Source organism: Glycine soja, chromosome 8 (assembly GCF_004193775.1).
Source record: "Glycine soja cultivar W05 chromosome 8, ASM419377v2, whole genome shotgun sequence".
Lineage (NCBI taxonomy): Eukaryota > Viridiplantae > Streptophyta > Magnoliopsida > Fabales > Fabaceae > Glycine > Glycine soja.
The window spans coordinates 1,720,318-1,748,198 of record NC_041009.1 but is presented as its reverse complement, the minus strand read 5'-3'; the positions used below and the strand labels follow the sequence as shown (position 1 = coordinate 1,748,198).

The 27,881-nt window shown below is 32.2% G+C and overlaps 3 protein-coding genes across 5 annotated transcripts; 1 reads left to right on the top strand and 2 right to left on the bottom strand.

Moving 5' to 3' along the window:
- Window positions 1–390: 390 nt before the first annotated feature.
- LOC114421067 (COP1-interactive protein 1-like) lies at window positions 391–7,254 on the bottom strand. 2 transcript variants are annotated; one of them, XM_028386845.1, is made up of 5 exons: window positions 7,157–7,254; window positions 6,973–7,054; window positions 5,777–5,875; window positions 4,956–5,108; window positions 391–4,796 (listed from the first exon to the last, which is right to left on the bottom strand). In XM_028386845.1, the coding sequence occupies exon 5, from the start codon at window positions 4,339–4,341 to the stop codon at window positions 655–657; it is 3,687 nt and encodes a 1,228-aa protein (XP_028242646.1). In that variant the 5' UTR covers window positions 4,342–4,796; window positions 4,956–5,108; window positions 5,777–5,875; window positions 6,973–7,054; window positions 7,157–7,254; the 3' UTR covers window positions 391–654. The 2 variants fall into 2 exon arrangements, with proteins under 2 accessions (XP_028242646.1, XP_028242647.1); XM_028386846.1 differs by lacking the exon at window positions 5,777–5,875.
- Window positions 4,371–13,416, bottom strand: LOC114424721 (COP1-interactive protein 1-like). The gene is made up of 7 exons (XM_028391565.1): window positions 13,326–13,416; window positions 11,069–13,030; window positions 9,769–9,779; window positions 9,150–9,233; window positions 6,973–7,054; window positions 4,462–4,796; window positions 4,371–4,376 (listed from the first exon to the last, which is right to left on the bottom strand). The coding sequence occupies exons 1-7, from the start codon at window positions 13,414–13,416 to the stop codon at window positions 4,371–4,373; spliced, it is 2,571 nt and encodes an 856-aa protein (XP_028247366.1).
- A 5,996-nt stretch (window positions 13,417–19,412) lies between these two features.
- On the top strand, window positions 19,413–27,366 carry LOC114421066 (protein SPA1-RELATED 2-like). 2 transcript variants are annotated; one of them, XM_028386844.1, is made up of 8 exons: window positions 19,413–19,589; window positions 19,773–21,233; window positions 21,879–22,036; window positions 23,788–24,592; window positions 25,374–25,520; window positions 25,770–26,087; window positions 26,335–26,394; window positions 26,620–27,366. In XM_028386844.1, exons 2-8 carry the CDS (start codon window positions 20,244–20,246, stop codon window positions 26,809–26,811), a joined length of 2,670 nt encoding a protein of 889 aa, XP_028242645.1. In that variant the 5' UTR covers window positions 19,413–19,589; window positions 19,773–20,243; the 3' UTR covers window positions 26,812–27,366. The 2 variants fall into 2 exon arrangements, with proteins under 2 accessions (XP_028242645.1, XP_028242644.1); XM_028386843.1 differs by having other exon boundaries at window positions 19,734–21,233.
- Window positions 27,367–27,881: the final 515 nt, after the last annotated feature.

The window sequence follows — 27,881 nt, the reverse complement described above, 5'->3', positions numbered from 1 at the left end:
TTATACTTATGTTTGCCTGGCAAAAGAAATTTTGGCTTCAAGCAACTGAAAGCTGCATTCTACGGACTGCCGTGAATGCAATCTAATTAATACAAGCTACAAAGTGTTATACACTTCCTGTCTCTGAACAATGCAAGTAACTAGTTAAACTATGACATGCCATACAAAACTTTAATCATGCAATCATAAGACCCATCGTAATACATCATGGTAAACCTCTACTTGGTGCATTTTTAAGATCCAATGTAAGCCAAGTTTCGAATAAATTTGATATTCGGTGAAAGCGTGGAAATGGCAAAACAAGAAGACAATCAACCGTGGAAAACAATAATGTAAAATAAAGAGTGTTACAGAAATGAAAGAATCGAAGAGGAACTTGATAGTGGGGACTTGCTTGTCAAAATATTTACGTTTACCAATTAAGGAAAAAAACCTCTGTAACATTATTCACTTCAAATTCAAGGGAAGAACAAAACTAATTCTATATGATGCTCCTGATACTGGACAAATTGAATTACAAACACGCACAAAAAGAATCAATTCACATGAACAAAAAATGAGCTAATGAGAAGTTGAATCACCACAACATAGCTGATTGAACAAGCTGCTGCATAATACAAAAAAAAAAAAAAAAAAAAAACAAAAAATGAGGATTTATGCAGCTCTCTGGCCTCTGCGAGACTTTGATAGAATGTCCTTGAGATAGTCATAACGACTGCGGTGATAATCAATCCACAAACACAGTTGCCTGATGACCTCCCTCTTCTCCTCTCCCAAGTCCAACATGCCATCCTCTTTCTCTTTCATCATTTTCTCTAACTCTCCCACTGTCTTCTTTAGTTGAACTACAGTTGTTGTCAGATTCATCTTCTCTGATTCCTCCTTGCTTGCCTTTGCCTCAAGCTTCTCAACACTCTTCCTCAAAGTCACTTCCTGTTCATTTTTAACCTGCAGCTGCTCCAACAAGTGCCTTTTGTCTCTCTTTAACTGTTCTTTTTCCCTTTTCATCTCCCTCACATGGTCCTTTGCAACCCCAAGCTCGTGTGAGACGTTTGAGACACTGTCCTTGAAATTTTTACAGTCATCAGAAACTTTCCAGCTTATAGTTTCTATGCCAGTCGTGACACTGTTTGCACACTCTTTAAGATTAGAGACAATTTCATCAAAAGCTTCATTGTTGGCAGTTATTATTGCTGACAAAGTAGCAATCCTGTCCTCAAGGGCTCTCTGATCTTGCTGAAACTTTTCCTCTGTCTTCCAAAAGCTTTCTTCCTTCTCACTCAGTAATTGTTCTGTGACCCGGAGCTTCTGGTTTGACAGACGAAGCTTAACCTCAAGCATCCGAACATTCTCAAGCGAAGTACTGATTTCATCTCCTTTCTCTTCTAGGTCTCTTTTTAGCTCTTCCACCGTATGTTCCAAATCAGCTATCTTCTGATCTTTCGACTCAATGCCTTCATGAAACTCTCCTGCCATTTCTTCAATCTTCTTCTCTGCAACTTCAAGTTTGACCATCCATTCCTTAAACAAACTATCAATTTGTTTATATTCTATATTCAACTTCTGATATGATTCTTCTCGCTCTTCCAGTGATCTCTCAAGATCCATAGTTCTGCTGGACATGTCATTCTTTTCATTCTCTACCATTACAAGGCTTTGTGCATGTTCTTTGCTAATTTTTTCACAGTGGAGCTCCAGTTCTTCTTTTGTTTTCTGAAAGGAAAGCAAGTCTTTTTGCAGATTATCAATTTGGGATGTGAAGGCAATTATTTTCCTTGAAGCCTCACTCTCTTTTTCACGAAGCTTTTCCTGTAAAGTAGATAAGTCTGACTCTTTCTCAGCTAATGTTTTCTCCAGTGCAGTAATTGTTCCCTGTAGTCCCAAAATTTCCTCTCTTAGTTCAGTGTTCTCATGGCCTTTAGCTCTCGATTGCTCTTCAACTTCACTCTTCTGGTTGTGTGTGGAATCCAGCTCCATCTTCAGCTTTTCACACTGCTGTTCTAATTCATGTTTCTCATTCTGCAGGGACACCAAATCATGTTTTAGATTATCAATTTGGGCCGTGAAGGCAGTTATTTGGCCTGAAGCCTCACTCTCTTTTTCGTGAAGCTTTTCCTGTAAAGTGGATAACTCTGACTCTTTCTCAACTAATGTTTTCTCCAGTGCAGTAATTGTTCCATGCAATCCCAAAATTTCCTCTCTCAGTTCGGTGTTCTCATGGTCTTTAGCTCTCATCTGCTCTTCAACTTCACCGTTCTGGTTGTGTGTGGAATCCAGCTCCATTCTCAGCTTTTCACACTGCTGTTCTAATTCATGTTTTTCATTCTGCACCGACACCAAATCATGCTCGAGATTATCAATTTGGACAGTGAAGGTAGTTATTTGGCCTGAAGCCTTGCTCTCGTTTGCATGAAGCTTTTCCTGCAAAGTGGATAACTCTGACTCTTTCTCAGCTAATGTTTTCTCCAGTGCAGTTATTGTTCCCTGCAGTCCCAAAATTTCCCCTCTCAATTTGGTGTTCTCACGGTCTTTAGCTATCAGCTGCTCTTCAATTTCACCCTTCCGGTTGTTTGTAGAATCCAGCTCCATCTTCAGCTTTTCACACTGCTGTTCTAATTCATGTTTCTCATTCTGCACAGACACCAAATCATGTTTGAGATTATCAATTTGGACAGTGAAGGAAGTTATTTGGCCTGAAGCCTCGCTCTCTTTTTCATGAAGCTTTTCCTGTAAAGTGGATAACTCTGCCTCTTTCTCGGCTATTGTTTTCTCCAGCACAGTAATTGTTCCCTGCAATCCCAAATTTTCCTCTCTCAGCCCAGAGTTCTCATGCTCTTTAGCTCTCATTTGTTCTTCAACTTCACTCTTCCGGTTCTGTATGGAATCCACCTCCAACTTCAGCTTTTCACACTGCTGTTCTAATTCCTGTTTCTCCTGCTGCAGGGATGCCAAATCATGTCCAAGATTCTTAATTTGTTCACTGGAGGCCTGTATTTTAGCTGAAACTGCTTTCTCTGTGTTAATAATTTTTTCCTGGAGAACTAAGAAATGTGATTCTCTATCTGTTGATATTTTCTCTATTTCTGCTATTTTTTCATGTAGCTCCAACATTCCCTGACTCATGTGACTGATCTCATGGCTTTTAGCCCTTATTTGCTCTTCAGCTTCAATGTTTTTGTTCTTTATAGTGTTCATCTCTAATTCCAATGTCCTTAGCTGCATGGCTAAATTTTCCTTGTCTTCCAGGAGTCTCTCTTGTCCCAGGATTTTTCTGTCAATTTCCTCTTTCAGAGTTTGTATTTGAATCACATACTCGGAATTTTCTTGGATTTTTTCCACTAACTGAACTTCCAAGTCGGATTTCTGGTGTTGGAGGGACTCCACTTCTTGCTGCAACGCATTCAACTCATTTGTAATGCTTTTGAATTGTGTCGAAGCTTCATCACTTTTAGAAATGATCTGCTCTTCCAATTCATTCTTCTGAGCATGTAATGTGCCTATATCAGCCAGCAGCTTGTTTATCTGTGATGTTAAATCTGACATTTTAGAAGATGATTCATTCTCATTATCTTCGAGTTTCTTCATCATAGCAGATAGCTCCTCTTCTCTTTCTCTGGACTTTATTTCATGTTCTGATATTTGGTTTTGTAGTCCTGAATTGTGCTCTCCTAATTCCCTTGCTTCAGTGGTGCTGCTCTTAATTTGCTCTTCCATATCTCTCTTCTGGTTTTGCAGAGATTCTAATTCCTGCTCAAGGCTTGTGAGTTGTGTCTCCAGTTCCCTGATTTGATTTGAGGATTCTTTCTGATACCCTTCATGCATCTGAGTGAGGGCAGAAATTTCCCTTCCACTCTCATCGAGTTTCTCCTTTAACTGACTTGATTCAGCTACAAAATCTTGTATTCTATTGTGAGCCAGCTGTACCTCATTCGAAGCCTGTGAATGTTTCACTTTTAAAGATTCATTTTCTTCCTCGGCGACTTTCAGATTGTGGCTTATATCTGTCATTTGCTGTTCTGTATGTTCCAACTGCTGTTTCAGAATGGAAAGTTCACCTGCAACTGCCTCTAACTCTTTGCCAAGTGCTAATTTCTCATCTTTCAGTTGATCAACAAGGGTTCTCAGGCCATCAGTAATCTTCTTTTCCTCCTCATTCTGTTGGAGAGCTGTTTCCTTCTCTATGGTCAAACTATCTTTTTCTGCCATTAAGTCTTCCAATTTTTGACTCAGTTCAGCTTTTATTTTACCAGCAGTCTCCAGTTGTTTATTTAGTTCAGCATTCTCAACCAAAAGTTTTGATCTTTGAGTGCCTAATGCTTCAGCATCAGTTTTCAAATCCATGTTAATTTTGTCTGCTTCTTGTATCTTGCTCAATGCTGCAAGATATTTTGAATTAAGATCCTCCTTCTCTTCATGTGTGATTGTCAACTTCCGATTTGATTCAGCCACTTCTATATGCACCACTTCAAGTTCTTGCCTTAAGCCATCAATTTTCTTTTGAAATTCATTTTCCAGTTGTCCATTTTTCTTGTCTTTCTCCTTTGAAGAATAATCTGAATCTGAATCAGAGTCTGAGCTGGATGAAGAACTCCCCTTTTCTTGCTTGCCATTGATCTTTTTCCTTAACTCGCACGTTAGATGATCATATTGTGCATACAGTGATTGGTATTGATTGTGGAAATCTTCAATCAGTTCAACAAGCGGTTCCTTCTTAGAAAGTTCTACTGGGGTACCATCCTCTTCAAGGTCGTCCTCTTTAATAAGTTTCAATATCCTTTTCACTTTGTCTTCAATTTCTGTAGGAAATGTAGAAAAAATTCAAATCATAGGTTTGATGATCATAAGGTGATACATCATACATGAAAATCATAGTAAATTCTTCATCACTACTTTCAATGATATCATATCATCCTGTCATGGTAGCAGCTGAATTTAATCTTTCATAAAAATTGTACCTGCTTTAGCTTCCTGGAGCTGCTCTTCTTTATTAGGGTCAATGTGACTTCCAAACAAAGATTTAATAGTCTCTAAAGCGATGTTTCACCATCTTTTCTTTAGATTTTCAACTTCTTAGCAGTATCACATCAAGATAATCTGTAACTTGAGCCCTGTAATGCACACAATTTTCTAGATGTTTAAAAGAAATTTTTAAATGTCATAATGAGAATACAAATCTAGCTACTTTTTGAGCAATCAAAATTTTATTTATACCCATCAAACTTGCTAAACAAAGATAAATTATAGGAGAACAACTGAAACATGTACAAATAGTCCCTGAATGATACAAGTTGATCATGAGTACCTAATTGATAGAAATTGCACTTTGTATTCCCTAAATCTGCTTTCAGTTATTAAATTAGGCCTTGAATATGTACTCGGTCAATGTTTAAAAGAAATTTTCAAATGTCATAATGAGAATACAAATCTAGCTACTTTTTGAGAAATCAAAATTTTATTTATACCCATCAAACTTACTAAACAAATATAAATTATAGGAGAACAACTGAAACATGTACAAATAGTCCCTGAATGATACAAGTTGATCATGAGTCCCTAATTGATAGAAATTGCACTTTGTATTCCCTAAATCTGCTTTCAGTTATTAAATTAGGCCTTGAATATGTACTCAGTCAATCATTGACTGTAGATTTGTCCCTTGAATACTAGTTATGCATTGACCTTAAGCATAATTTCAATTTTTTATCATAAGGACTAATATGACCAACATTTAGATTTTTTTCTTTGCCTATTGATTTAGTTATAACGGAAAGAGTACATGTGACATCCGTGGGCCGTTCTTTAACACCAACGCTTTGTCATAAAGGATTTTGTTCATACATCTTCTGTGTCGCCCGCAAGATGGTGGTATACTGGTCTGCAATATTTGACATGTGAACAAAAATATTTTAAGTCATATATTTTAATATAATATCACAATCGGAAGGTTTGGCAGGAAATTTAACGCAAATACTTGTCATAGGGAAAACATAAATTATTGAAATATAGGGAAAGATTGTAGTAGTATAATATAGGGCTCATTCAAAAGAGCAACCACTATTATTTTCTAGCGGCTTTATTTCACTTTTTGAATATGGGAATTGGTGTTCAATTATGGGATTGACTATGGGCATAATCTAGAAAATAGAGAGAGAAAGAGAAGAAGAATGTGTAATTGTGTTGGGTCCACCCTTCACCGTCAGATTCTCAATACAATACTAATGGATATCATCGCTGGACCAACGTTTTATTCGCCCAGCTTGAAGAGTCAAATTTTCAGAACGAACAAAATATATATATATATATATATATATATATATATATATATATATATATATATATATATATATATATATATATATATATATATATATATAACTACATAGGTAATTAAAAAAAGGTTAAAAAAGAAGAGAGCAAGAAACAGTGCAACTAGTATGTGCCAACAATAATGTGGCGCCACGTCAGCAACTCTGGCAATCACCCAGAAAGGATTAGAATTCAAATGATACAGCTAAACAAACAAGCTATTTTGGCAACAAAGGAATTAAACTAAGAAAAAGAAAACCATCTTCGTAATTGTAGGAAGAAAAATAGAGAAAACCACCAATGTTGATGTTCAAGATTCATATAATAATTGTCACTATTTTGGCAAATCCAATTTAGGTACCTGAAATAGAGAAAAGGAGATAGAAATTGCAAAAGATGAGTGAATTTCAACTTCAAATCTGGAACCAATGTATCAGATGATAATAAAATTACCAAAGACAAATAATGGTAAATAATTTCATAAAGCAACAATAGTTATCTTTTCTTTCTTGGTAACTAGTAATATCTAAGTTAATTTATTTCCTTAAAAGCGAAAGAATAGCAAAGAACAAAATCGTCCAAGATCGACATGATAATAACCAATACAAAATTAACAGCACAATAAAAGATTCAGATGAAAGATCAGATACGACTATAGGAGTTTACCTTGTGCAACAGCAGACAAACAAAGAATCAAAGCAGAAGCTGAGTTCCGAAGCAAACGAAGTTGATTCGATCGAATCCGAGGCTGAAACAATAGAAGAAAAACAAAAGAGGTTCGAGAATTGAAGTGAAGCAATAAGAGAAAGAATATTCTGAATAGTGAATACGAAATTCGAGGTTAGGTTACCTGTGAGAGTTGAAAAGAAGATCGTGAAAGCGGGAGCAGAGGAAAGAAAGGAAGTAACTAAAGAGAAGCTCTTCAGTTCAATGCAAGAGAGACAGATAGAGAGCCTACAATTAAAAATAATAAATAAATTATTAATTATATAGCAAAGTGGCTTTCAGGAATGGAATCTTTGGATTGCATTTCAGATCTTTGCCCTCCTCTTTCTCGCTTTATTACTATAATGCCACTTTGAAGACAACTCAAGACTCTATTATTAATGTGTTTATTTTATTTTAGGAAAATTTACACTACTATTCTCTCAAATTAATATAAACGTCTTCTAATTTATTTATGTAATTATACAAATAAAAGAAAGTCAAATAATGTGAAGAAAGGACTGAGGTACGGAATGTGTTTTTACATTACATTCTAAGCATATGAGTATAATTCGTCCTTTGTTTTATTTTATTTTTAAGGATTGTTTGTTTTAAAACTGCATATAATTAATTTTAAACCTGAATGTAATTAAAATGTGTTTTCAGCCATAAATTTAATTAAAACGAGTATCTTTCTTTAAAAAGTATAGCAATTAATTCCCTAACACCGAAAAAAACAGACACTAATGTTGTATTTAGTTGTAAATAAAAAAATATTTAAATTAAAATAGACTATAAAAATTATAAGATTCACATAAAATTAATATTATTTATCTCCTACTTATCTATCTATTTTTCTCCTAAAACAAACACAACCTAAATCTGTGATTTATCTTTTACTCAATACAAGAACCTAGTATATAAAATTATATGTAATATCTTTGTTTAAAATTATAAGGACAGGAGGTAGTGTTTTTATTTACAAGGATAGGAGGGTATAGCATAATATAATGTTTAAAATTAATATCATTGCAAATACATTTAGAGTATAACAATCATGCATTGATATTTGATGGCATAAAATTAACTTATTATATCATATAATCATAAATTATTATTGGTATGAGATTTAAAAATCAATAAAATTATTATATATGATAGATTATAATTAGATTATTTTTTTACATACTTTTTTTCTCATAAGTTTATATGAATTTAATTTTTTTTATTAATTTTTATAATAATTAATTTAAAAAAAAATATTTAACAAGATTTCTAACTTTTTGATAAAAGACACAATAGTAGGTACCAAGTGTGTGAATCAACTAAAATATAATTATTTCCACTTAATTAATGATTTTGAGTTTGAATATGAGTTTTATATATACAATTACATTAAATATTTCATATGTTTTATTATAATTATTATTTTGGGTTATTTTACACAAATAAAAAAATAATAAATAGATAAAATAAAATAATAATTTTATAAAATCAACTTTGACATCATTAATTTATTTATAACTTTTGTAACTTGTATCATTAATATTATAAGAGATATAAATGAAAAAAATAATTAATATTATATTAAAAATTAAAGTAATAATTATTTGTTAGGTAAAGATGATTATGAGACAGATACAAGCAAGAGCTTGACAACTCATTATTCTTTGGTGACTAAAACATAATTAAAAAAAAAAAAAGATATTTGTCGTCACAAAAACAAACTTATTGGTCACTTTCTTTTAATTTTAAGAGCTTTTTCGTGGATCACAAGATGCATCCGTTATCTTTCTTGGAGTTTGATGTACATACTTCATTCATTTTTTTTTTTTAGAAAGGAACTTCATTCATTTTTCTATGAATTATTATTTTTACTTCCTTGTAAAACTTTAATACAAGTAATTGTTTTTTAAAATAACTAACACGAAACATGAACAAAAATGGAACGATAAGTAATTGTGTGTGTATTACTCTGATGACGTGTATAATCATAAATTTTGTTTGGTATATATAAATTGTAAACTGTGATGTCAAACATTTATTTATTTATTTTAAAATGGAACCCCTATTAAATTACATATAATTGTAAGCTGAGAATGTTCCTTGCCTCTAAATAAAAAAGACAAAGCTGATACTGATGATGATGATGATCTGACTCCAGACTCCATTTGCGCCACGTACTTGCAGTTTTCATGTTCTCTGTGCCCGTTTCCTCCTGCCTGCAATTACAAGTCACTGGACTAAATATTATTGTAAACTTTAACAGTTTTATTATTATTTTTTCAGTCTTTCACCGTTCGGTGGATTCTCTTTGCATGTTCCTCGATTCCTCTTTTTGTTCCTTTTGATTCCCGTGTAATGTATTTTTCTGTAAACGATTTTTCTCTCTAATCAATGTAATCAAATAAATGGAATATGCTTAATGTAGTATTCAATTCTTTTATTAAATCATTTAGTTGTTCCTTAAACTTTTTGAAATTTTTAAGTCTCTCTAAATTTTTTTTATCTTCTTTCTCTTTATTTTCTCTTAAATTAATAAGAGGAAACTTATTTATTTTAATTTTTTTCTCTATTTTATTTTCCTCTATTCGAACACGAGATTAAGAATAGTGCAGATATGAAATATGTCAAACTCTAATTCTATATATAGTGAACACGTGATCATAAACTTAATAGTTTTTTCAAAAGCCATGCTATAAAACAATAAACTTCTTAAGAAAGATATATATGATTAAATTGTAGTTTTTCCAATACGATATAATGCACTGCATCCATCAGGCATTAAAATAAAATACAATGTTATTGATTTCATCAACTATGGAATTAAGTATTTTTTGTTGGCACATTAGATATAGAGAGTGGTTATTAAAAAAAATTAGAAATGGAGAATTATGTATTATTGTATAATACCAACAAATATATAGAATAACATTTATATGAGAGTGGTCAAACTTTAAGTAGATTCCAATATTCTAAGAGGTTAGTTCTATATTTTTTATTAATCGGTAATCTTGATTCACCCAAAAATGTAGCTAAATTATCTTTTGAGTTTCTCTATTTATTAATTATTTGATTCAATTTGGTTTCTTTATGATTAAAAAATTCAATTTAGTAACTTAATTGTCTAATTGAAATCAACGTCGATAGCTTTACAATTTATAAAAAAAAAAAATATCTATCATAATATAGATAAGTGTATTTGCGTAGGAATTGAAAAAGTTTTCCCCACGTTGCTTTAGCGTTTTTTTTGTCTTAAAAGCCAAATTTCTCTATTGACCGCAGTTTGGACTTTGGATGTATTTTCAAACACTCACAAAATTTAGGTAAAATTACAATATTTGGATCTCTTATAATTTTTTTTCAATAATTTTGTTCTTATTATTTTAAAATCTATAATTTTAGTTTTTTTTTAAGTTATGTTACACAATTTTAATTTCTTTGATCATTGATCCATTAAACATAATGTGATATTTTTATGTTAATATATACGAATGATGTGATAGTTATAAATTGTAATTTATTATTTAGGGAATATTGTAAAAATGATAAAGACGAGACTATGATTTTATAAATTACAAACCACTTTTACACTCATATTTTCTATTTCATTTCTTGTCCAAAGAAAACATTAAGATATTCATAATTTTGATGTATAAGTTTATAAGATAAAATTATTTATATCCAACTAACAAAATTATAATACTTTACATTAACTTATCCTATCATGTTTAATATATATATTAAGAATATGTATACCTTGCAACTGTTTTTTCAGGGAAAAAAATATAACAAGTTATAAATATAATTTAACAATTTCTCACTTTACAATTAAATTTGTACCAAACAAAAAGGAGAAAGGAAATTGAGACTATAAAATTCAATATGCAAGTGAGGTAAAAAAAAAAGAAAAAGTATCGGTGCATATCATCCACATTACATACAATATGTATAAAAATAAGGTTTTTGGAGAGATTCTTCCCTCTTTTTCTTTCCCAAACTCATATCATGTTATTTATCCTTTTTTTGGCGAGTATGATGTCCTTTAAATAGTTACAATGATCTCTATGAAATTCAACCACAAAACAAAGTTGTCTTATTGCTTCCCTTTTCTTTTCCCCAAGACTAACCAACTCCTCATCCTTCTCTTTCAAAATTTTCTCTAATTTCCCCACTTTCTTCTCAAGTTGGCTCACTTGTTTCTTTAGGTTCAACTTCTCCCCTCCTTCCTTGCTTGCATTCGCCTCTAATTTCCACATATTCTCCCTTAAAACTAATTCTCGCTCTTCCTTTTTGTTCAACAACTCCCTAAGGCAATCCACCTTCTCTCTCAATTCTTTCGCCTCACCATTCCTTTCCTTCATCCAATCCTTCACAAACTCAACCTTACACCTCATTCTAGTCACGCGACTCGTGTGCTCCTCAACTTTTTCAACCACCAAATCCAAACTGTTTTGTGCAACCAATTCAAACCTAATTGGAACACGCGTTGTTGTTTCCTCTCTGTAACTCGCAATCTTCAGTCCCAGATTCTTGTTCTCGTCCTCGTACCTCTGCTTTGTCACTTTGCAACTATTTTTGTTCTCGTTGTTCAGTTGTTCCGCCACGTGGATCCTTTGGTGCAACAACCTGATGTTGTCTTCCATTTTCCTTCGAAACTCTTCTGCCAATTCATTCATTTTCCTTTCCGCTGTTACCTGAATTAACTTCAATTTACTATACACGATTTTTGCTTGTTTATTCTCTTCGTTAAGTCTTTCAATCATTTTCGCTTGATCATCTATCTGGGTTTCCAAGTTAGTGTTCAAATTCTCCACCTTTGCTAAGCTTTCGGCATATTCCTTTTGACTTCGTTCATTTTGTTGCTCTAGCTTGTTTTTTTGCTCATGCATAGTGTCTAGCTCAAGTCTCATACCGTTAAGTTTTGCTTTTAAAGACATAACCTCCATGGAGGCTCCATTCTTGTGGTTTTCTTGTTCTTTCATAAAAATAGAGATCTCTTCCCCTTTCTGTGTCATTGTTGTCCTCAGTTCATGGTTTCTGTCTTGAAGGGCCTTGTTTTCATTTGCCAGTTGTTTAACCTCATAACTTGTGTCTCTTAACTTCTCTTCCAATTCATTTTTCTGGTTGTTTTGACTTTCCAAATTTAGTTCTAGTTCCTTTAGCTTCTTAAGAAACCCCTCTTTCTCTTCCACCATATTGTGTTCATCTGATCTTATTTCAGCTAATATGTTCTTCAAATTTTCTATTTGAACAAAGTCTTGAGAAATTTGTTCCCTTTGCCTTTCCATCTCAGCTTGCAGTTCTTTTTTCTCATTTTCTATGGAATCTAACCTTTGTTGCATCACGCTAAGTTGCTCCATCAAGTCCTCTCTTTGGGTTGATGCTTCTTTTTTGTCACATTCTACTTTTTCTCCCATTTCATTTTTCTGTGTCTCTAGGGATTTGGTCTCTAGTTCTAGCTCATTGATCTTTGCCATCAAATCTGCAACATTGGACTTTGCTTGGCTCTCGCTGTTATTTAGTTGTGTTTGCAAATCAGATACTTGATCATACAAGTCAATGTTCTTCAAGGTTAGATGCTCAACTTCATGTGTTTGGCTTTCAACTTGAAGTTCTAGATTCTTTTTTTGCTGGCTCAAACTCTCAACCTCTTTCGTTAGTGAAGTTAATTGTTCCTCAAATTTTGTTGTTGCTTTAATCTTATAATCGGATTCCTGCTTAAGGGTGTCAAGATCAGATACAATGTGATGTTCTTTTTCTGACTTTCTCTTAATACCATCTACTTCCTCTGGAGAAAAGTATTCAGAGTCCGAGTCAGAGAAAGACATTGCAGACTTCTTGATTCTTCTGCGAGAAACTTCTTTTTCAAACTCTTCAGTGACTCGATCATATAGGGCATTAAGTGATTGTTGCTTCTGGTATAAATCCTCTACTAGCCCCACAAGTTCTGTCCCCTTTGTGGAATGGCTTTTGTTCTTGATAAGCTCAAGAATTTTAAAGACGTTATTTTCAATATCTGCAAAGAATGAGAAATAATTATATATTTAAATAACGGAATTCAAATATTTCAACATATTGAATTACAAACACCACCAAATGCAAAGGTTATAGAATAATTATATTTATATACTGACGCTCTCTTCCATCTCTTTTTTACTCAAATTCTTTTATATTTTTCTTTTCTCCTTATTAATGTAATACCAAGTTTTTAAGGAAGTGTTGCTTCATTTCTTTTCTTGGAAAAACGATTGAGCACTTCTTAATCTTATATATTATTCTAATATCCATGTGTGACACCAGTGTGTACAAACCTGTTTTGGTTCTTTGGAGGTCTTCAACATTTTTAGGATGAATTAGACTCTCTAAAAACTTGATTGATTCCCTTGTGTGGTGATTTGTCATCCTTACTATAGGACATCAACAAATATTACATTTAAAAATAAATTCCAGTCAAGTAACTCCTTTTTGTCTTCACAAATGAGTAGGAATCCTGAAAAAGAGAAAATAAAGACAAATGTTTTGAAATGATGTATGCACATGGCATTGTAAAACTAGGACTCAATTTAGTAATTGATTATGATGTGGTAACAACTATAGAATTGGTGCAAAGTACAAACACAACAACAATTGTATGACCTAAAATTAGGCATATGGAAACAAAGATAACATTTCAGACAATAACATATGTAGTTGTCACTTTTTTTTACCAGATATGCAGTTGTCACTTAATAGTAGCTAGGAAATAAATCAATATATGGGAAATTCTTGAAAGAAAAATTTAGGTTATAATAATTATCCAACTTTATGTTAGTTTAAACCGTCTTTGGATCTCTTACAAAAAAAAATTCTCCTTACCAAAAAAACAGTCTTTAGATCATGTTTTAGGTGATTAAAATATTTTGCTATATTTGTTGTATAGGACATTAGGAGTGAATGACAATCTCAAATCAAGAAAGGACCTTGATTGAATCAAGCACTGATGATCATGCCTAAGAGAATAAAAAAAAAAATATAATGATTGAGAATATTCACATAAAAACTTAATGTGGATATGCAAAAATTTATCCTTTTTATTATGATCATTAGTTTATATAGAAACACATTAAAATTAAAATTTACAGATACACTAGTTATCTAATTTTACTGTCATAATATTTTTTATGATGTAAATAAATGCCATCATATTTAGGTTAAAATGCATGTAATGTCCTTTAATTATACAATAACGGTAAAAAAAAAAAGGACTATAAATATGATACACTAGTATAAATTCATCTGCTCCCAACATATAAATACACACAAACTAATATGTCAACTAAGTTTCATCTAAAAAAATGTCCAAATAATAGAGTGACTGATTTTTTCATTTACAGAGGATTTTTTAACTGATGAATAATCTGTGAGGTTAACAACATTTTTGCTTACTCTATGTATTACTGTGGGAAAAATGTATTTTATTTCTTCTATTTATTAAGTGTATACACTTATTCTATTTGCAAGAATTTGTAATACGTAAATGGCTTAAAATAAAATAATTTTTTTTTATTAAAAAAACTTGATCATGAACAAGAAAATAAAAGAAAGAAAAACTTGGTGTACAGTGGCCAATATTCATAATGACAAAAATTCTACTAACAAGAAAAGACAGAAAATGTGTAATAAAACATTAAAACTCTTTCAAATCCACTTGGGTTCTTCTTACTATTAATGCTTTGTGGACAGATGTTGGTAAACATTTGCATCCGTCATGGCTTGACGCCTTGACCCACACAAATAGAGATCCAATTGTTTTGCTCATGAAACAAACTTATATCATAAATGTGGCAAACCTATGTTTGGGCATATGTCAACTTCCCACATTCATTTGCAAAACAAGAACATCCAATACCAAGTTCACCCCTTTTTCCATAAAGATAAGCTTGTTCAAACACCTTAGTATTTGTTGTTTTCCTGATTTATTGAACAAACTAGGGTCCCTTTTAAACTGGAATGGACATTAGCATTTCCTCCAAGTTCATTGGCGAATCGATATAAATGCTACAAAAACATATATTATTTACCTAGCAAGTCAAGTTGACAACACTTGTTTATCATATATTTTATATGGACAAGAATGAAAGTCCAACAAGTGGAACAACTAAGAACTTATATTTCTTAAGCTCACATTTTTTTAATCACTTTAAAAAATTCTCTTAACATATAATCATGATACATGCCTAACTAACCATAGTATTTTTCATGTACGAAATTCTTATTCTGGTGTCACTTTCTAGTTTTTATACAGAGAAAGATGGTAATGAATAATGAAAATGGATTAAGTTCAACTTTAAGCCATAATTTCTGAAATATTTGCATTAAGAATCGATAGAATTATCGTTTGAAAAAAAAAAGAAAAACAAAAGAAGTCTCAACAACTCAATACAAGACAAAAATCTAACATATTCAAGAACAAACACTTATAAATAGAGGGGAAAAATAAACGGCATTCATAAATTACTGCAAGTTAGGAAAAAGACAAATAATTAAAAAAATACATAAAGTCTTATTAGTTTTAATCATAACTCAATTGAATCTAGAGGGTACATGAGAAAATTCTATGTACGTGGAGATGGAATACGCCAACAGCTTTTAAAACCTAATAACTATCCATCCTGGATGCATGTGTGAAAAATTCCAACATAATGGTAATTATGACATAAATATTCATTGTTTTCAATAATTTTTCTCATCCTGAATCCTTTCATCATTCATATATGCTCTAATTAGATTTGTTACATTAATTATTCCAAATTTAAGTAACAAACAAATTCATCCCGAGAGAAAGATTATGCCACAAATCAAATGACACATTTTCTTCATCAATAAATATAAACAAATCAAGTAAATAAGCAATTAATTGATCTAATAGAATTTCTGTTTTTTCCAGATAAAGATATGAGAAAACTACCTGGGAATGGAACTTGATAACCACAACCCAAATTGATTAAGAAATATTGAAAAAGGAAAGTTAAAGATAAAAAGTAAAAGAGTATAACGATGAAAAGAAAATAAACAATTTTGACGAGATATCTCACGCATGATGAGTCGAAAAGATGGAATAACCAGTATTGTTATTATTACTTTTGTGTTTGGTCCTTCTCTGGTGAAGGTGGTGAGGTAATCTTGGCATTTCTTTAGAATAAAATGCCCTTTAAAGATTGAAATTATTACGATTGAGAATCCCTTGAATGTGCCGCGCATGATTAATGAGATTTAAAAAAAGGGGTTAATTAAATGGAGATTTTTAAAAAAATTATCATAATGTGTATTTTTTTAAAAAAATTATGAAAATGGATAAATTTTGATATAAGATTTGACAAAAAAGAAATTATATATCAGGATACGATTTTATTTTTTATTTGTTTAAAATATTTTAAAGTACGATTTTAATTTTTTTTATATGAAATGTATGTTAAAATACGATTTCAACTTTTAATAATTAAGAAATTAAAATTATATATGTATATATGATTTTAATGTAATAATTTTCTAAAAAATAAAATCTTATTTCAAAACATAATTTATCTATTTTCATTTTTTTAAAATATCTCTGCTATGATAATTTTTTTTAAAAAAATTACCCATTATGATGCAAGACCCAAAAAAAGGTGTCTTATTGCTAGTCTTATTTGGTTGGAGGTAGGAGATAGGGACGCGGAAGACATAGAACTAATAAAGAAAAAAAGAGTTTTGCTATTGTTTGAAGGATTTAAATTATTTTATTCCATTAAGTTAAAATAATCTTATTCGTAATGTTTTATTATTAGAATTAAAGTACTTTAAAATCTTGCAGTAATTTTTTTTAAATTTAAACAAAAAAAGGTCTTTGTATTTTATTGATTTGTCAAAACATATTTATGTGAATTAAAATGTAGATAATAGATTTGATATAATGGATTCAAGTATTGATATACACTCTTTATACTTTTATTTAATTATAAATTATTGTTTAAATTATTTTAAGATAATTATTTAAAAAATTAACAAACTAGTTATACATAATATTAGTGTTTTACACGGTCAATATATAATCTTTTTTCCTCTAAGATATGAGTTTAATATTTATGTATTAACAGTGTGAAACAATTTTAAATTATTATTTAATTACAAATTATTGTTAAAATTATTTTAAGATAATTATTTAAAAAATTAACAAATTAATGAGTGTGTAAAAATAAATTTATTTTATCAATAAGAGGTGGAAATGAGCCAAGCCAAATCAAACCTAACTAAGCTTGAGTTCGGCCTGAGTTGAATACATAAGGCTTAAGCTTGACTCATTATCTATCATAGGCTTTTTGTTAAGGCTCGGCTTGGCTTATATAAAAGTTTGACTTGACCCACAAGCTTATTTAAAAGTCTGCTTAAAGACGTCTTTGATTAATTAATTATTTTAAAACCTAGTGAAATACTAATTAAAAAATGAAACTTATAAAATTTCGTATAAGTAATGTACAAATTCAAAAATAATTGATAAACAAAATCATATTGAATTCAAGTCGTTAAAGCCCAAAGTATATCAAAAGAAAATAAAAAGAGCATAAGATTAGAAAATGTATGGATTAGAGATGATTTGCAGAAAATGAATTTTATTCTACGTGAACAGTGTGCATGAATAGTAATAAAAACTGAAATTCTAAGATCCTATAATTATTCTCCTCTCCGAAAAAAAAACTCCCTCAACTAAAACTTTGGTGTTGTTATATAAGTCCTCAGCCTCAAAGCTTACAAATCTATTTTAAGTCCAAACCCATAAACGAAATAAAATAAAATCTGTATAAGATAAGATGTGATGAAATAAAATCTGGACAAAATAAAATCTGAATAAAATAAAATCTAAATAGAATAAGATGATAAGATAAGATTTGATAAAATAAAGTTATTATTATTATTAGTAAATAAGCCGGCTTGTCAAGCTTAACAAGTTTTTTTTATGATTTGAGCTAGACCTTTTTATCTAAAAAGGTTTTTAAAAAAGCTTGAACTTGACCTTTATAGTAAACAAGCCGAGCCGAACCTTACATAGGCCGAGCCAAAAGCCTTCAACAAGCTGCTCCGCTCATTTCCACCCCTAGTATAATCTTTTATTTGTTAGAGGTATAAGTTTAATGTTTATGCATAGTTTTATATGATCATTTAATCTTAAATTATTATTTAAATGATTTTAAGATAATTATTTGAAAACTAAGTGAATTTAACAAACATAACAAAAATATTTATACATAAACTATATTATTTTAAATTTTTTTACAAAATCATTTATAACTTTAATTCTTTTTCGTTTGGGTGTGGACCGTTGCAATAGAAAAAATCAATTTTACCGATAGTCGTACTAAATGAATGTTTAAATGAAATCAAATCAGCTTTAATTTTATTTTGGCAAGTTAAACATAGCCTACCTACATGATTCCAACTTGCACAAAAGAAAAGGAAAAATTCAACCTCGCCGCATAGCGAGAGGTTTGCTGGGCCCAATACGACGTCGCATCAGAGGAACCAAAGACATTAAAGTAAATAAAAGTAGGAGGCTACGAGCTATGGTTTTGACCAAAATAGGAAAAGAAAGAAGCAAATATCACGAATCAGTGGACGTGAAGCAATTTTGCGTCTGTACTGTTCCATACGAGATCAACGTGGATCATTCATCGCCAGTTCTCAATATAGAGATAATTTTTAAAACTAGAAAAAGAAAACAGACTTTTTTATAAGCAAAAATTATATTTTCAAAATAAACATATAAATTTAGCTATCATTATAACTTATTTGTTATATTTTGAAACAAATATTTATACCCTTAAACTCGTTTGTGTTATACTTTCCATTGTGCAGCAGTGCAAATACTACGAGGTGAATATATTTAATAGTACAACAATAAATGCAATTTTCTTATATAGGTCAAGTGCTTTGCATATAGTATTATTTTCCACAAATGGAAAATTGGATAAAAGTCTTGAAATGACCTGTTTCGAGAGTTATAAAAAGCTTTCCAAATCCTATCGGATAAGATGTTAGTAATGGAAAGAAAAATTGGTAAACAAAATAAGTGACGGTAAGCAGAAAAAGACAGTTTATTAGTGGGTTATTGTTATTAATTTTTTAAGAAGCAAAATGAAATGTGGGTTATTATTATAATTTTCATGCATGATTAGGGTAAGTGTATTTTTTTAAAATGGTTACTAGTATAGAAATTAACATAATAAGTGGTGAGCAGTGTAAATTTTGGTATCAGCAAGTGAAATTAAATTACATTTGTAAAATTAATAGAAAACAAGTATAAAAATGATGTAGAGGTTAGAACATGTAAAATTTGTTTGTGGAAGCGTTGACGTGGAATGTAGCATGGATGTGAATCACGAAGATTTGTACTGTTCGAAAACAGAACTTGTAAATTGCAGCATGACGTTTCTAACAAGTTATGAATAACTAGTTTTACTTTTATTATCCGGTGTGCGGTGGAACAAAAACCCACACACTCATTTTAAAACCCCTTTTCAGCGTTTCATTACAAAGCCTTCTCCTTTTCTCCCTTCCTTCAGGTCAGTTATTTTTTGAATGTAAATACGTTATCTGTATGTTGTTTATTGTTTATATTTCCCTCACTTATTATTGAAAAAAGCATGTTCTTTTAATGGGGTGTGTGTCTGCAATTGCTAATTGTTTAAGTACCTTTCCTAATATAGGGTTGCCACAACTTGGAATTGCTCTGTCATGTCATGTAGGTAGTTTGTGGGTGCCAGGGGATATGAAATGATAAGTTTTAACAGTATGGACGAAGAATTGGAGGTTGGTGAGGGTGTGCAACATCAAACCAAAGATGATGGATTTTCACTAAACCCTGAATTCCCCAAAATATTAAAACCCCAAGAAATATACACTTCCTATTCCCACATCTCACAAGATAAGAATGTGGTTGAAGCAAGGGAGCATCTGCACCCAAGTCTATTTTCTGATGGTGCTGGTGCCATGGTTGAAGAACTAACAGTGAAAAGTTACAATGGTTCTAGACTACATATTGGTACTTTGAACAATCCAGGGCCTTTGCATAATAGCCGGAGTCAATGGCGGCATATTTATCAACCGGTTGGTGATTCAGGCATGGGAAGTGATTGCATAATAGCCAGAAAGAGTGTTGAGGCTACATCTAGTCATCTAGTGCTTGGGAGGATATTGGGTCCACGTCTTTTCGAGACATGTTAGATAGAAAACCAGTCAATGATGAACAGGGCCATGTCATGCAGCACCTGTCCACTGACGTGCATACCGCTGAACATAAAGAGGATGAAGGTCATGCTCACGAAGGAATACAAACAAAAGTTATACACAAATCAGGATTTGCAGAGTATTCTGGTAGAAGTACATTGAAGGGAAAGGGTGTTGTATGTAAAGGTCCATCTTCTAATGGCTTATATATTGAGTCTAGAGATCAGAACCCGATAAAGTCTGGTATTGACACTCAGATGGATTCTAATGCATTGCCGAGCTCAGGTTTAAAGACTGCAAAGTCTCCTCATAATGCTACAGGGCCAGGATCTGGTGGGTCTGACACTGATGGTGTGACTTTGAGAGAATGGTTGAAATCTAGGCACCACAAACGGAGCAAAACAGATCATTTAAGTATATTTAGAAAAATTGTGGATTTGGTTGATGGTTCTCACTTCGAGGGAGTTGCAATGCGCAATCTGTACCCTTCTTATATTAAATTGTTGCCATCAAACCAGGTTATGTACCTTGGGTTGCCTGCTCAGAAACAGACATTAGATAGTGTTGCAAATTCTGAAGTTCTTCAGCTAGATAATTCTTTTATTAGAAAAAGGCTGTCAGAGACGGTAATATCTCCCTCTCTTAATTTGCAATTGAAGAAACAGAAATTCAATGAAAATGCTAGAGTTGCTGGTGATTGGAGTCAATGCCCTCCTAGGACTGACTTGTATCTTCAAATTGCCAATGATATTAAAGTCAATGCAGTGGGATCACAAAATTATTACAATGAATACAAGGAAGATATCCAATTTTCTAAACATAATATTGGGAGAATGTCTCGCATCCCTCACATATCTAGTGCAGGTCAATTGCAATTGACTTCTTTAAATGAAGGATTGGAAGATAAATGGTATGCAAGTCCTGAGGGTGGTTGCACAACATCATCAAATATCTACTGTCTTGGAGTCCTTCTTTTTGAGGTGCATAGCGTACTTGATGGATGCCCTCTTTATTACATTAATTGAATTCAATGTTCACTTACTCTGTTATATTGTTGACTTCTCAAAATTGATGTGTTTCTAAATACGAAGTACACATGTATGAACTAGGAAACATGCTTCTGTCTGTGTTTTGGGGGGAGGGGGAGGGGGGATGTCTTTCCTTCTTTTGAGAATTACCTTACAGACATCCTTGCAATGGAACTCTGATACTCTGACACTTTCTCTATAAGAGATGTTTCTTGGCCTAAAGTTTGAGGAATCTTTTAATCTGATTCTAACATGAAATAACTTATTAAAGAGATTACTTATGCTTGTTCATTGTTTTGAAATCGTTAACATTAAATAAATAATAAATCTGAATCTTTTAATCTGATTCTAACATGAAATAAATTAATCATGCTTCTGTCTGTGTTTTGAAATCGTTAACATTAAATAAATAATAAACCTTTCTAATCAATTACTTGCTATAATAAATTTAATCCATTAATTGTTTTGGTAGACCTTTGAATGATCTGATATTCTTTTATTAAATACTAATTCTTAGTCAATTCTTATTGAAACATTACAGCAGCATTAGTTTACATAAAGTTACGGACTGATTATATTTTAGGTCATTTCTTTCAGTTACTTAATCATTTTGACTCAGAAAGAGCACATATTGCTGCAATGTCTAATCTTCGCCATAGGATTCTTCCTTCAGTTTTCCTATCAGAGTATCCTATGGAAGCAGGATTTTGCCTTTGGATGATGCATCCTGAACCATCATCACGTCCAACATTAAGGTAACACGGAAATCTTTGTATCATAGTTATCAAATTTACTTTAATTAAATTAAATGTAAATATGATAAATGTTATAAAACGAAATCATGGCATGTTCTCTGGGATGATTGTTCAGAAAGCTATGTATCCATAGTTTTAATTCTACTGTCCATCCATTTGCCATACTCCTTCCAAGAATTCTCAAGCCTTTTCCTTTCTGAGTGAGTATCATGATCATCATTGGATTCATCAATCATCTCATATTTAGCAGAAAATCTCCCATTATATTTTTCTAGATAAGGTTTCCATTGTGTCCCCAGCCTACTATTAACCAACAAAGATTTCATAGTCCACCCCATTAAAATTTTGTCATCATTGGTCTACAGCCTGTTGTTTTAACTACTCTCCAGTGTCATTGAGAGTTTGAAGAAGAATATACTACCTTTTGGTGAATGCATTTTGGAAAGAATATCTCGCAAACCCCAACCAAACACATTTGTATAAATCACATTTTTTTTCTGACTATTTATCCAAAATAAGTTTCTGCAATGCTTCATCTCTTTTCAAATCCAAAACAAGCTAGCAAAGTCTACCATATTTTTACTTATCTGGAAAGGGTGGCTCCAATGCTTAACGTAACTGGTTGGGGTGGTGCTAGGCTCCATCAAGAGCATCACACAACAGGGTTCAACTCCACATTGGTTGGAAACCGATGGCTGACAATGTTGTGGAGCTCTTGCTACTTTTCCTCTCCTATTCTAGTTCCCACCCATAACTTGAACATATCCAGATATTAGTTAAAGATTTATTAACCACCCATTGGATGCATCAACCCGCAAAATGAAAGATGGGAAGAAATTCTTTATTTATCAAGTACAGTAAAAATAGAGTTCCATTTTAACTAGATTGTGAAAGTGCATACCCAAATGTGAATTTTCTTTTCTTTTTGTTGTTATTATTTTAAAAAAAATTCTGTAGAGTTGATTTTTTTCCTTAGAGATGTCAAACTCTTTTATTTGATATTACTTACTACCGACTATTATATAACGGTATGTGTGTTTTCATTTTAGTCTGTACTAAAACATATCACATTTATTGTTTGGCTTAGTGAATTTTGAAAATTGATATTCTTCCCTTTCAGTCCTTAAATACAGTTTTAGGAAAGTCTCAAGTAAGTATTCTACTAGGCTTGTCCTTTAATTATGGGCCTGAAATATGAGTTATGCACTCATAGGCCTCCAATAACACGAGTTTATAATAGAAAAAGCTGGGAGGGACGGCAAAGGAAAACTGTTCAGATTTCAGAGGTCTTGCCAAAAGAACAGGCAGTTACCCAGGAGGGAAGGGGGGATGAACTAGACAGTTGGGCAGCTTGAGAGTGGAGAGGCAGATAAGATCCTAGACACAAGCAAAGATTAGGGGATATAGATAAAAGATTTCTGAAAATTGTCTCAGGTGCACACATGCGTATTATTTATAACAAGACATTAGAGTGTAGTCATAAATAGAATCCCCAAATTTAAAGTAATGACTTGAACGGGATAAGATGGGAGATTGGGGGGGGGGGGGGGGGAGAAGGCAGGACTAGTGGAAATTGAGCACTACAGGAGGTTCACCTTGGGCTCAATTTTCTGAGAAGGCTTCTTTTTGTTCTTGTTCTAGATCAATTTATTAGTCTTGTAAGGAGGTTCGATTTTCTTTTTGAGTTCAAGTTCTATATCTACCACAGCCCACTATGATTTCCTGAAGTAATAACTTATTTTGCACAACAGGGAGATCCTACAATCTGAAGTGATTAATGGAATCCATGAGGTGTACTGTGAGGAATTATCATCAAGTCTCAATCAAGATGATGCAGAATCAGAATTGCTATTGCATTTCCTCATCTCACTAAAAGAGCAGAAGCACATGGATGCCAACAAATTGGCAGAAGAAATCAGATGCTTAGAATCAGATGTGAAAGAGGTGGAGAGGAGACATGACTTGAGAAAATCCTTGCTTCCCTCAAGCTTGCAGAATGACTCCTCTCTTCAAATAGAGAATGTATCTCTTAAAGAATCCATAATTTCTAATGCAAATGAACTGAGATTGATGAAAATTATACCCCGACTTGAAAGTGCTTACTTTTCCATGAGATCCAAAATTAAGCTTCCTGAAACAGATACTGCAACTCACCCAGATAAAGATATACTGATAAATCATGACAATTGGTGTGGAGCTCAAAAAGACATGGAACAACATAAAGCGACAGATGCTTTAGGAGCTTTCTTTGACAGTTTGTGCAAGTATGCACGTTATAGCAAGTTTGAAGTGCGGGGCATACTAAGAAATACTGATTTTAATAATCCTGCAAATGTAATATGCTCTCTGAGTTTTGATAGGGATGAAGATTACTTTGCTGCTGCTGGGATATCAAAGAAAATTAAAATATTTGAGTTCAATGCACTTTTCAATGATTCCATTGACATCCATTATCCTGTAGTTGAGATGTCAAACAGATCAAGGCTCAGTTGTGTTTGCTGGAATAACTACATCCAGAACTATCTTGCCTCCACAGACTATGATGGTGCTGTTAAGGTTTGTTTGTATGGCTTGCACATTAGATTAAATACCATTTAAACTATTGCTTATATCATTGGCATACATTCTCTGTTTTATTCATCAGTTACATTTTTGCACATGCTGTTCTGAACCAAAATGTAATGGTTTTATCTTCAAGGGTCTACTAAATAAGCTTGTATATTTGGGATAAAATTGCTTCTAAGGGTGAGTTTGTTACACCTTCAAAAATGGGAGCAAAACATTGTGGATGAAATTTATGTAAAAAATTGTACTGAAAATTCATCATTTAATTTTTCATTCCCATTTTCAAGAATAAGAGAAACTAACCCTAAAGGGACAAATGGAGAACTGTACTTTAATTTTGTCCAGATTGGCATCCGAGTTTTAATGAGCTGATAGTAAATTGTTGGTTTCTTTTCTTGGCTTTTCTAATTGGTTTCCATGATTCTCTATGGTGCTTGTATGATTATTTTTTGACCTGAAGTGTTTAAGGATGACCACGTCCAATTGCTGGCTTTATTTTAGTTCAAAGATGGATTGCTTTTTTAACTTCTTTAATGTAGTACTCTAGGAAGCAGAGAAAGTAGTAATGAGCATGAGTATGTTATGATACACTGGGTCCCATCATGTAGAGTTTGTCTGATAAATTAGAATGACATTGGTATCCACCAGAAAGCAAAAAAAAAAAGTTGGAAATTTTTTCTTTTAGTATGAAAAATGAAACCATTTCTTGATAATTGGTATGCTCTTATTTCCAGCTTTACTAATTGCATTGCCTAAATGGCTGCATTTTCAGCTATGGGATGCTAATACAGGCCAAGGGTTTTCTCGATTCACCGAACATGAAAAGAGGGCTTGGTCTGTTGATTTCTCTTTGTTATGCCCTACTAAATTTGCCAGTGGGAGTGATGATTGTTCTGTGAAACTGTGGAATATCAATGAGGTAAGCTTAAGCTCTTTAGCATGCATACACAGTTCATAGGCAATTAGGTACACCCACTTGAATGTGCAGAATTTGCTTGATGGAAAAACAGTAATTAAAGAAACTGGGGTTACTATTGATTTTTGCTTTCTCTCAAGTTGTTATGGCATTGGTGAATCTGATCTTGGCTAAAGCTACAGCAAAAAATAACATGATAGTTTGTTCCATATAATTGATCCAGAGCTTATAAAATGCAAAATTATTTTGCAGAAAAACAGTTTAGCCACAATCAGGAATGTTGCTAATGTCTGCTGTGTTCAGTTCTCTACTCATTCCTCTCATTTGCTGGCCTTTGGATCTGCTGATTACTCAGCATATTGCTATGATCTTCGCAATCTTAGAAACCCTTGGTGTGTGTTGGCTGGCCATCGTAAAGCTGTAAGCTATGTCAAATTCTTGGACTCTGAAACACTTGTTTCTGCATCAACCGATAACATGTTGAAGATCTGGGATCTCAATAAAACCTCTCCTGTGGGTCCATCAACTAGTGCTTGCAGCTTAACCCTGTCTGGACATACTAATGAGAAGGTTTGGTTTTAAGTATTGTTGCACTGATTGTAAATTCCAAAATGTGTTTTAAAAAAAGAAAAGAAATCAACTTTTTTGTGGTGTTAGATATAGCATTCTGATGGTCTGAGTACTGAGTAGTGAAAACAAATTTACAAAATCCAGATTTACCTTCCATAATATTATTTTGTTAACTACTTCAATGAGCAACTCATCTGAAAATCAGAAAGACTGATGATGACTTATGTTCCACCTCTTGCTTTGACAGAATTTTGTGGGTTTATCAGTTGCCGATGGATATATAGCATGTGGTTCAGAAACAAATGAGGTATATATTACTTTTCATTATAACATTTGTTAGACAGGCTTTTAAGTTACCAAATACAAATATGGCAATTCAATTAGTATTTTATCCATATAGCTTATTTTAATTTCACTTGTGTTGTTTTATATCAACTATTCACAAACCTCTCTGAAATGAGAGTACACTCATCCTGTTATGTGATTTGTATATGCACAGATTTTGTGATGATACCAGTATATGATCTTGCAGGTTTATGTCTACCATAAATCTCTTCCCATGCCAGTCACTTCGCACAGGTTTGGGTCCATTGATCCTATTTCTGGTGAAGAGACAGATGATGACAATGGTTTGTTTGTTTCAAGTGTGTGCTGGAGAGGAAAATCAGACATGGTTGTTGCAGCCAATTCAAGTGGATGTATAAAAGTTCTACAGATGGTTTGAGAGAAAGCTTGCCCTTACAGTTTGTACAGTCCTCTAGTTTTAGTGTTTTACTCGTGTCACTCAAGTTAATCCCATCAATTTTCTCCGAGTGTATCCAAAAATTCTGTTGACGTCATAATTTGATGTAGAAGGGATTATTTCAGGCATAATTAGAAGTAGAAGCAGTCTCAATCTTAATCCAGATCTTCTAATTTGAAGGTGGGATTAAACATAAGGAATCTTAATCTAGATATTCTAATTTGAAGGTGGCTTTAAACCAGAATTTCAATCTGGCATTTGTAGAAAAGGCCTGTTATGCATAAAGTCTCGAGGATCAATTTGAAAACAGGAAGCAGATTCAGTGTAAACGATTAACACCTAAGAATGGACATGGCAGGAATTTCTACTAACTTTTTTAGTTTCAATATTATAGTCAATATCTCTGAATGTAGTGTAAGTGTATCTTTGAGCTAGCAATTGTGCACTTGTAATGAGATGTTTGTAGCTTAAAGCATAAAGCAACTCCAGTAACGCTAACACCTTCAAAGGAAATCATCTTTGGGTTTTTCCCCGATAGTTGCGTGTGTATGTTCTATTTTCTTTCTTGCTATATAATGGCATCTATACGGCATCTGGTTATTGTAAAATTAATTTTGACTTAAGTTGATTATAAAGTGATATAATTTATATTTAAATATTTTTATTATAAAATTAAGTTAGGAATAAAACTTAGTATGAAATATTTTATCCAATGCAAAAAATATTTGAAAGTTGTTTCTAACTCAAGTAATTCTTCCAAAATCAATTCTAAAATCTTTCCATGAGTATCGTAGTATTGTACAGTTGCCTTAACTTTCTTTGTTACGTTAATTCGTGTTTTTTTTACTGATTAGTTATGTATTTTTTTTCTTGAAGTTAACACAACAGTAAAGTCTCGTGAGTCAATTTTTTTTTTTTTTTTATGTAGAGAAATGGAAGATAAAATCAAGTTGGCACCACTTATGCATAGGCATTGGGTACCTTTTAAAACAGTTAATAAATATCTTAGAAATAAATAAGAATTTATTTTCTGTATAGACAGGGTGGCATAT

What these genes read in the sequence shown, in the direction of transcription:
- LOC114421067 (XM_028386845.1), bottom strand. Translation starts at nt 4,341, where the DNA reads ATGGATTTGAAAACTGATGCTGAAGCATTAGGCACTCAAAGATCAAAA.
- LOC114424721 (XM_028391565.1), bottom strand. Translation starts at nt 13,416, where the DNA reads ATGACAAATCACCACACAAGGGAATCAATCAAGTTTTTAGAGAGTCTA. An exon ending in TCAGATCATCATCATCATCA is followed by an intron (nt 7,055 to 9,149) that starts GTATCAGCTTTG and finishes CTATTGTTTCAG; the next exon opens with CCTCGGATTCGATCGAATCA. An exon ending in TTTGTCTGCTGTTGCACAAG is followed by an intron (nt 4,797 to 6,972) that starts GTAAACTCCTAT and finishes CATTTCCTACAG; the next exon opens with AAATTGAAGACAAAGTGAAA.
- LOC114421066 (XM_028386844.1), top strand. Translation starts at nt 20,244, where the DNA reads ATGTTAGATAGAAAACCAGTCAATGATGAACAGGGCCATGTCATGCAG. An exon ending in TCATCACGTCCAACATTAAG is followed by an intron (nt 22,037 to 23,787) that starts GTAACACGGAAA and finishes TTTGCACAACAG; the next exon opens with GGAGATCCTACAATCTGAAG. An exon ending in CTGGACATACTAATGAGAAG is followed by an intron (nt 26,088 to 26,334) that starts GTTTGGTTTTAA and finishes TTGCTTTGACAG; the next exon opens with AATTTTGTGGGTTTATCAGT.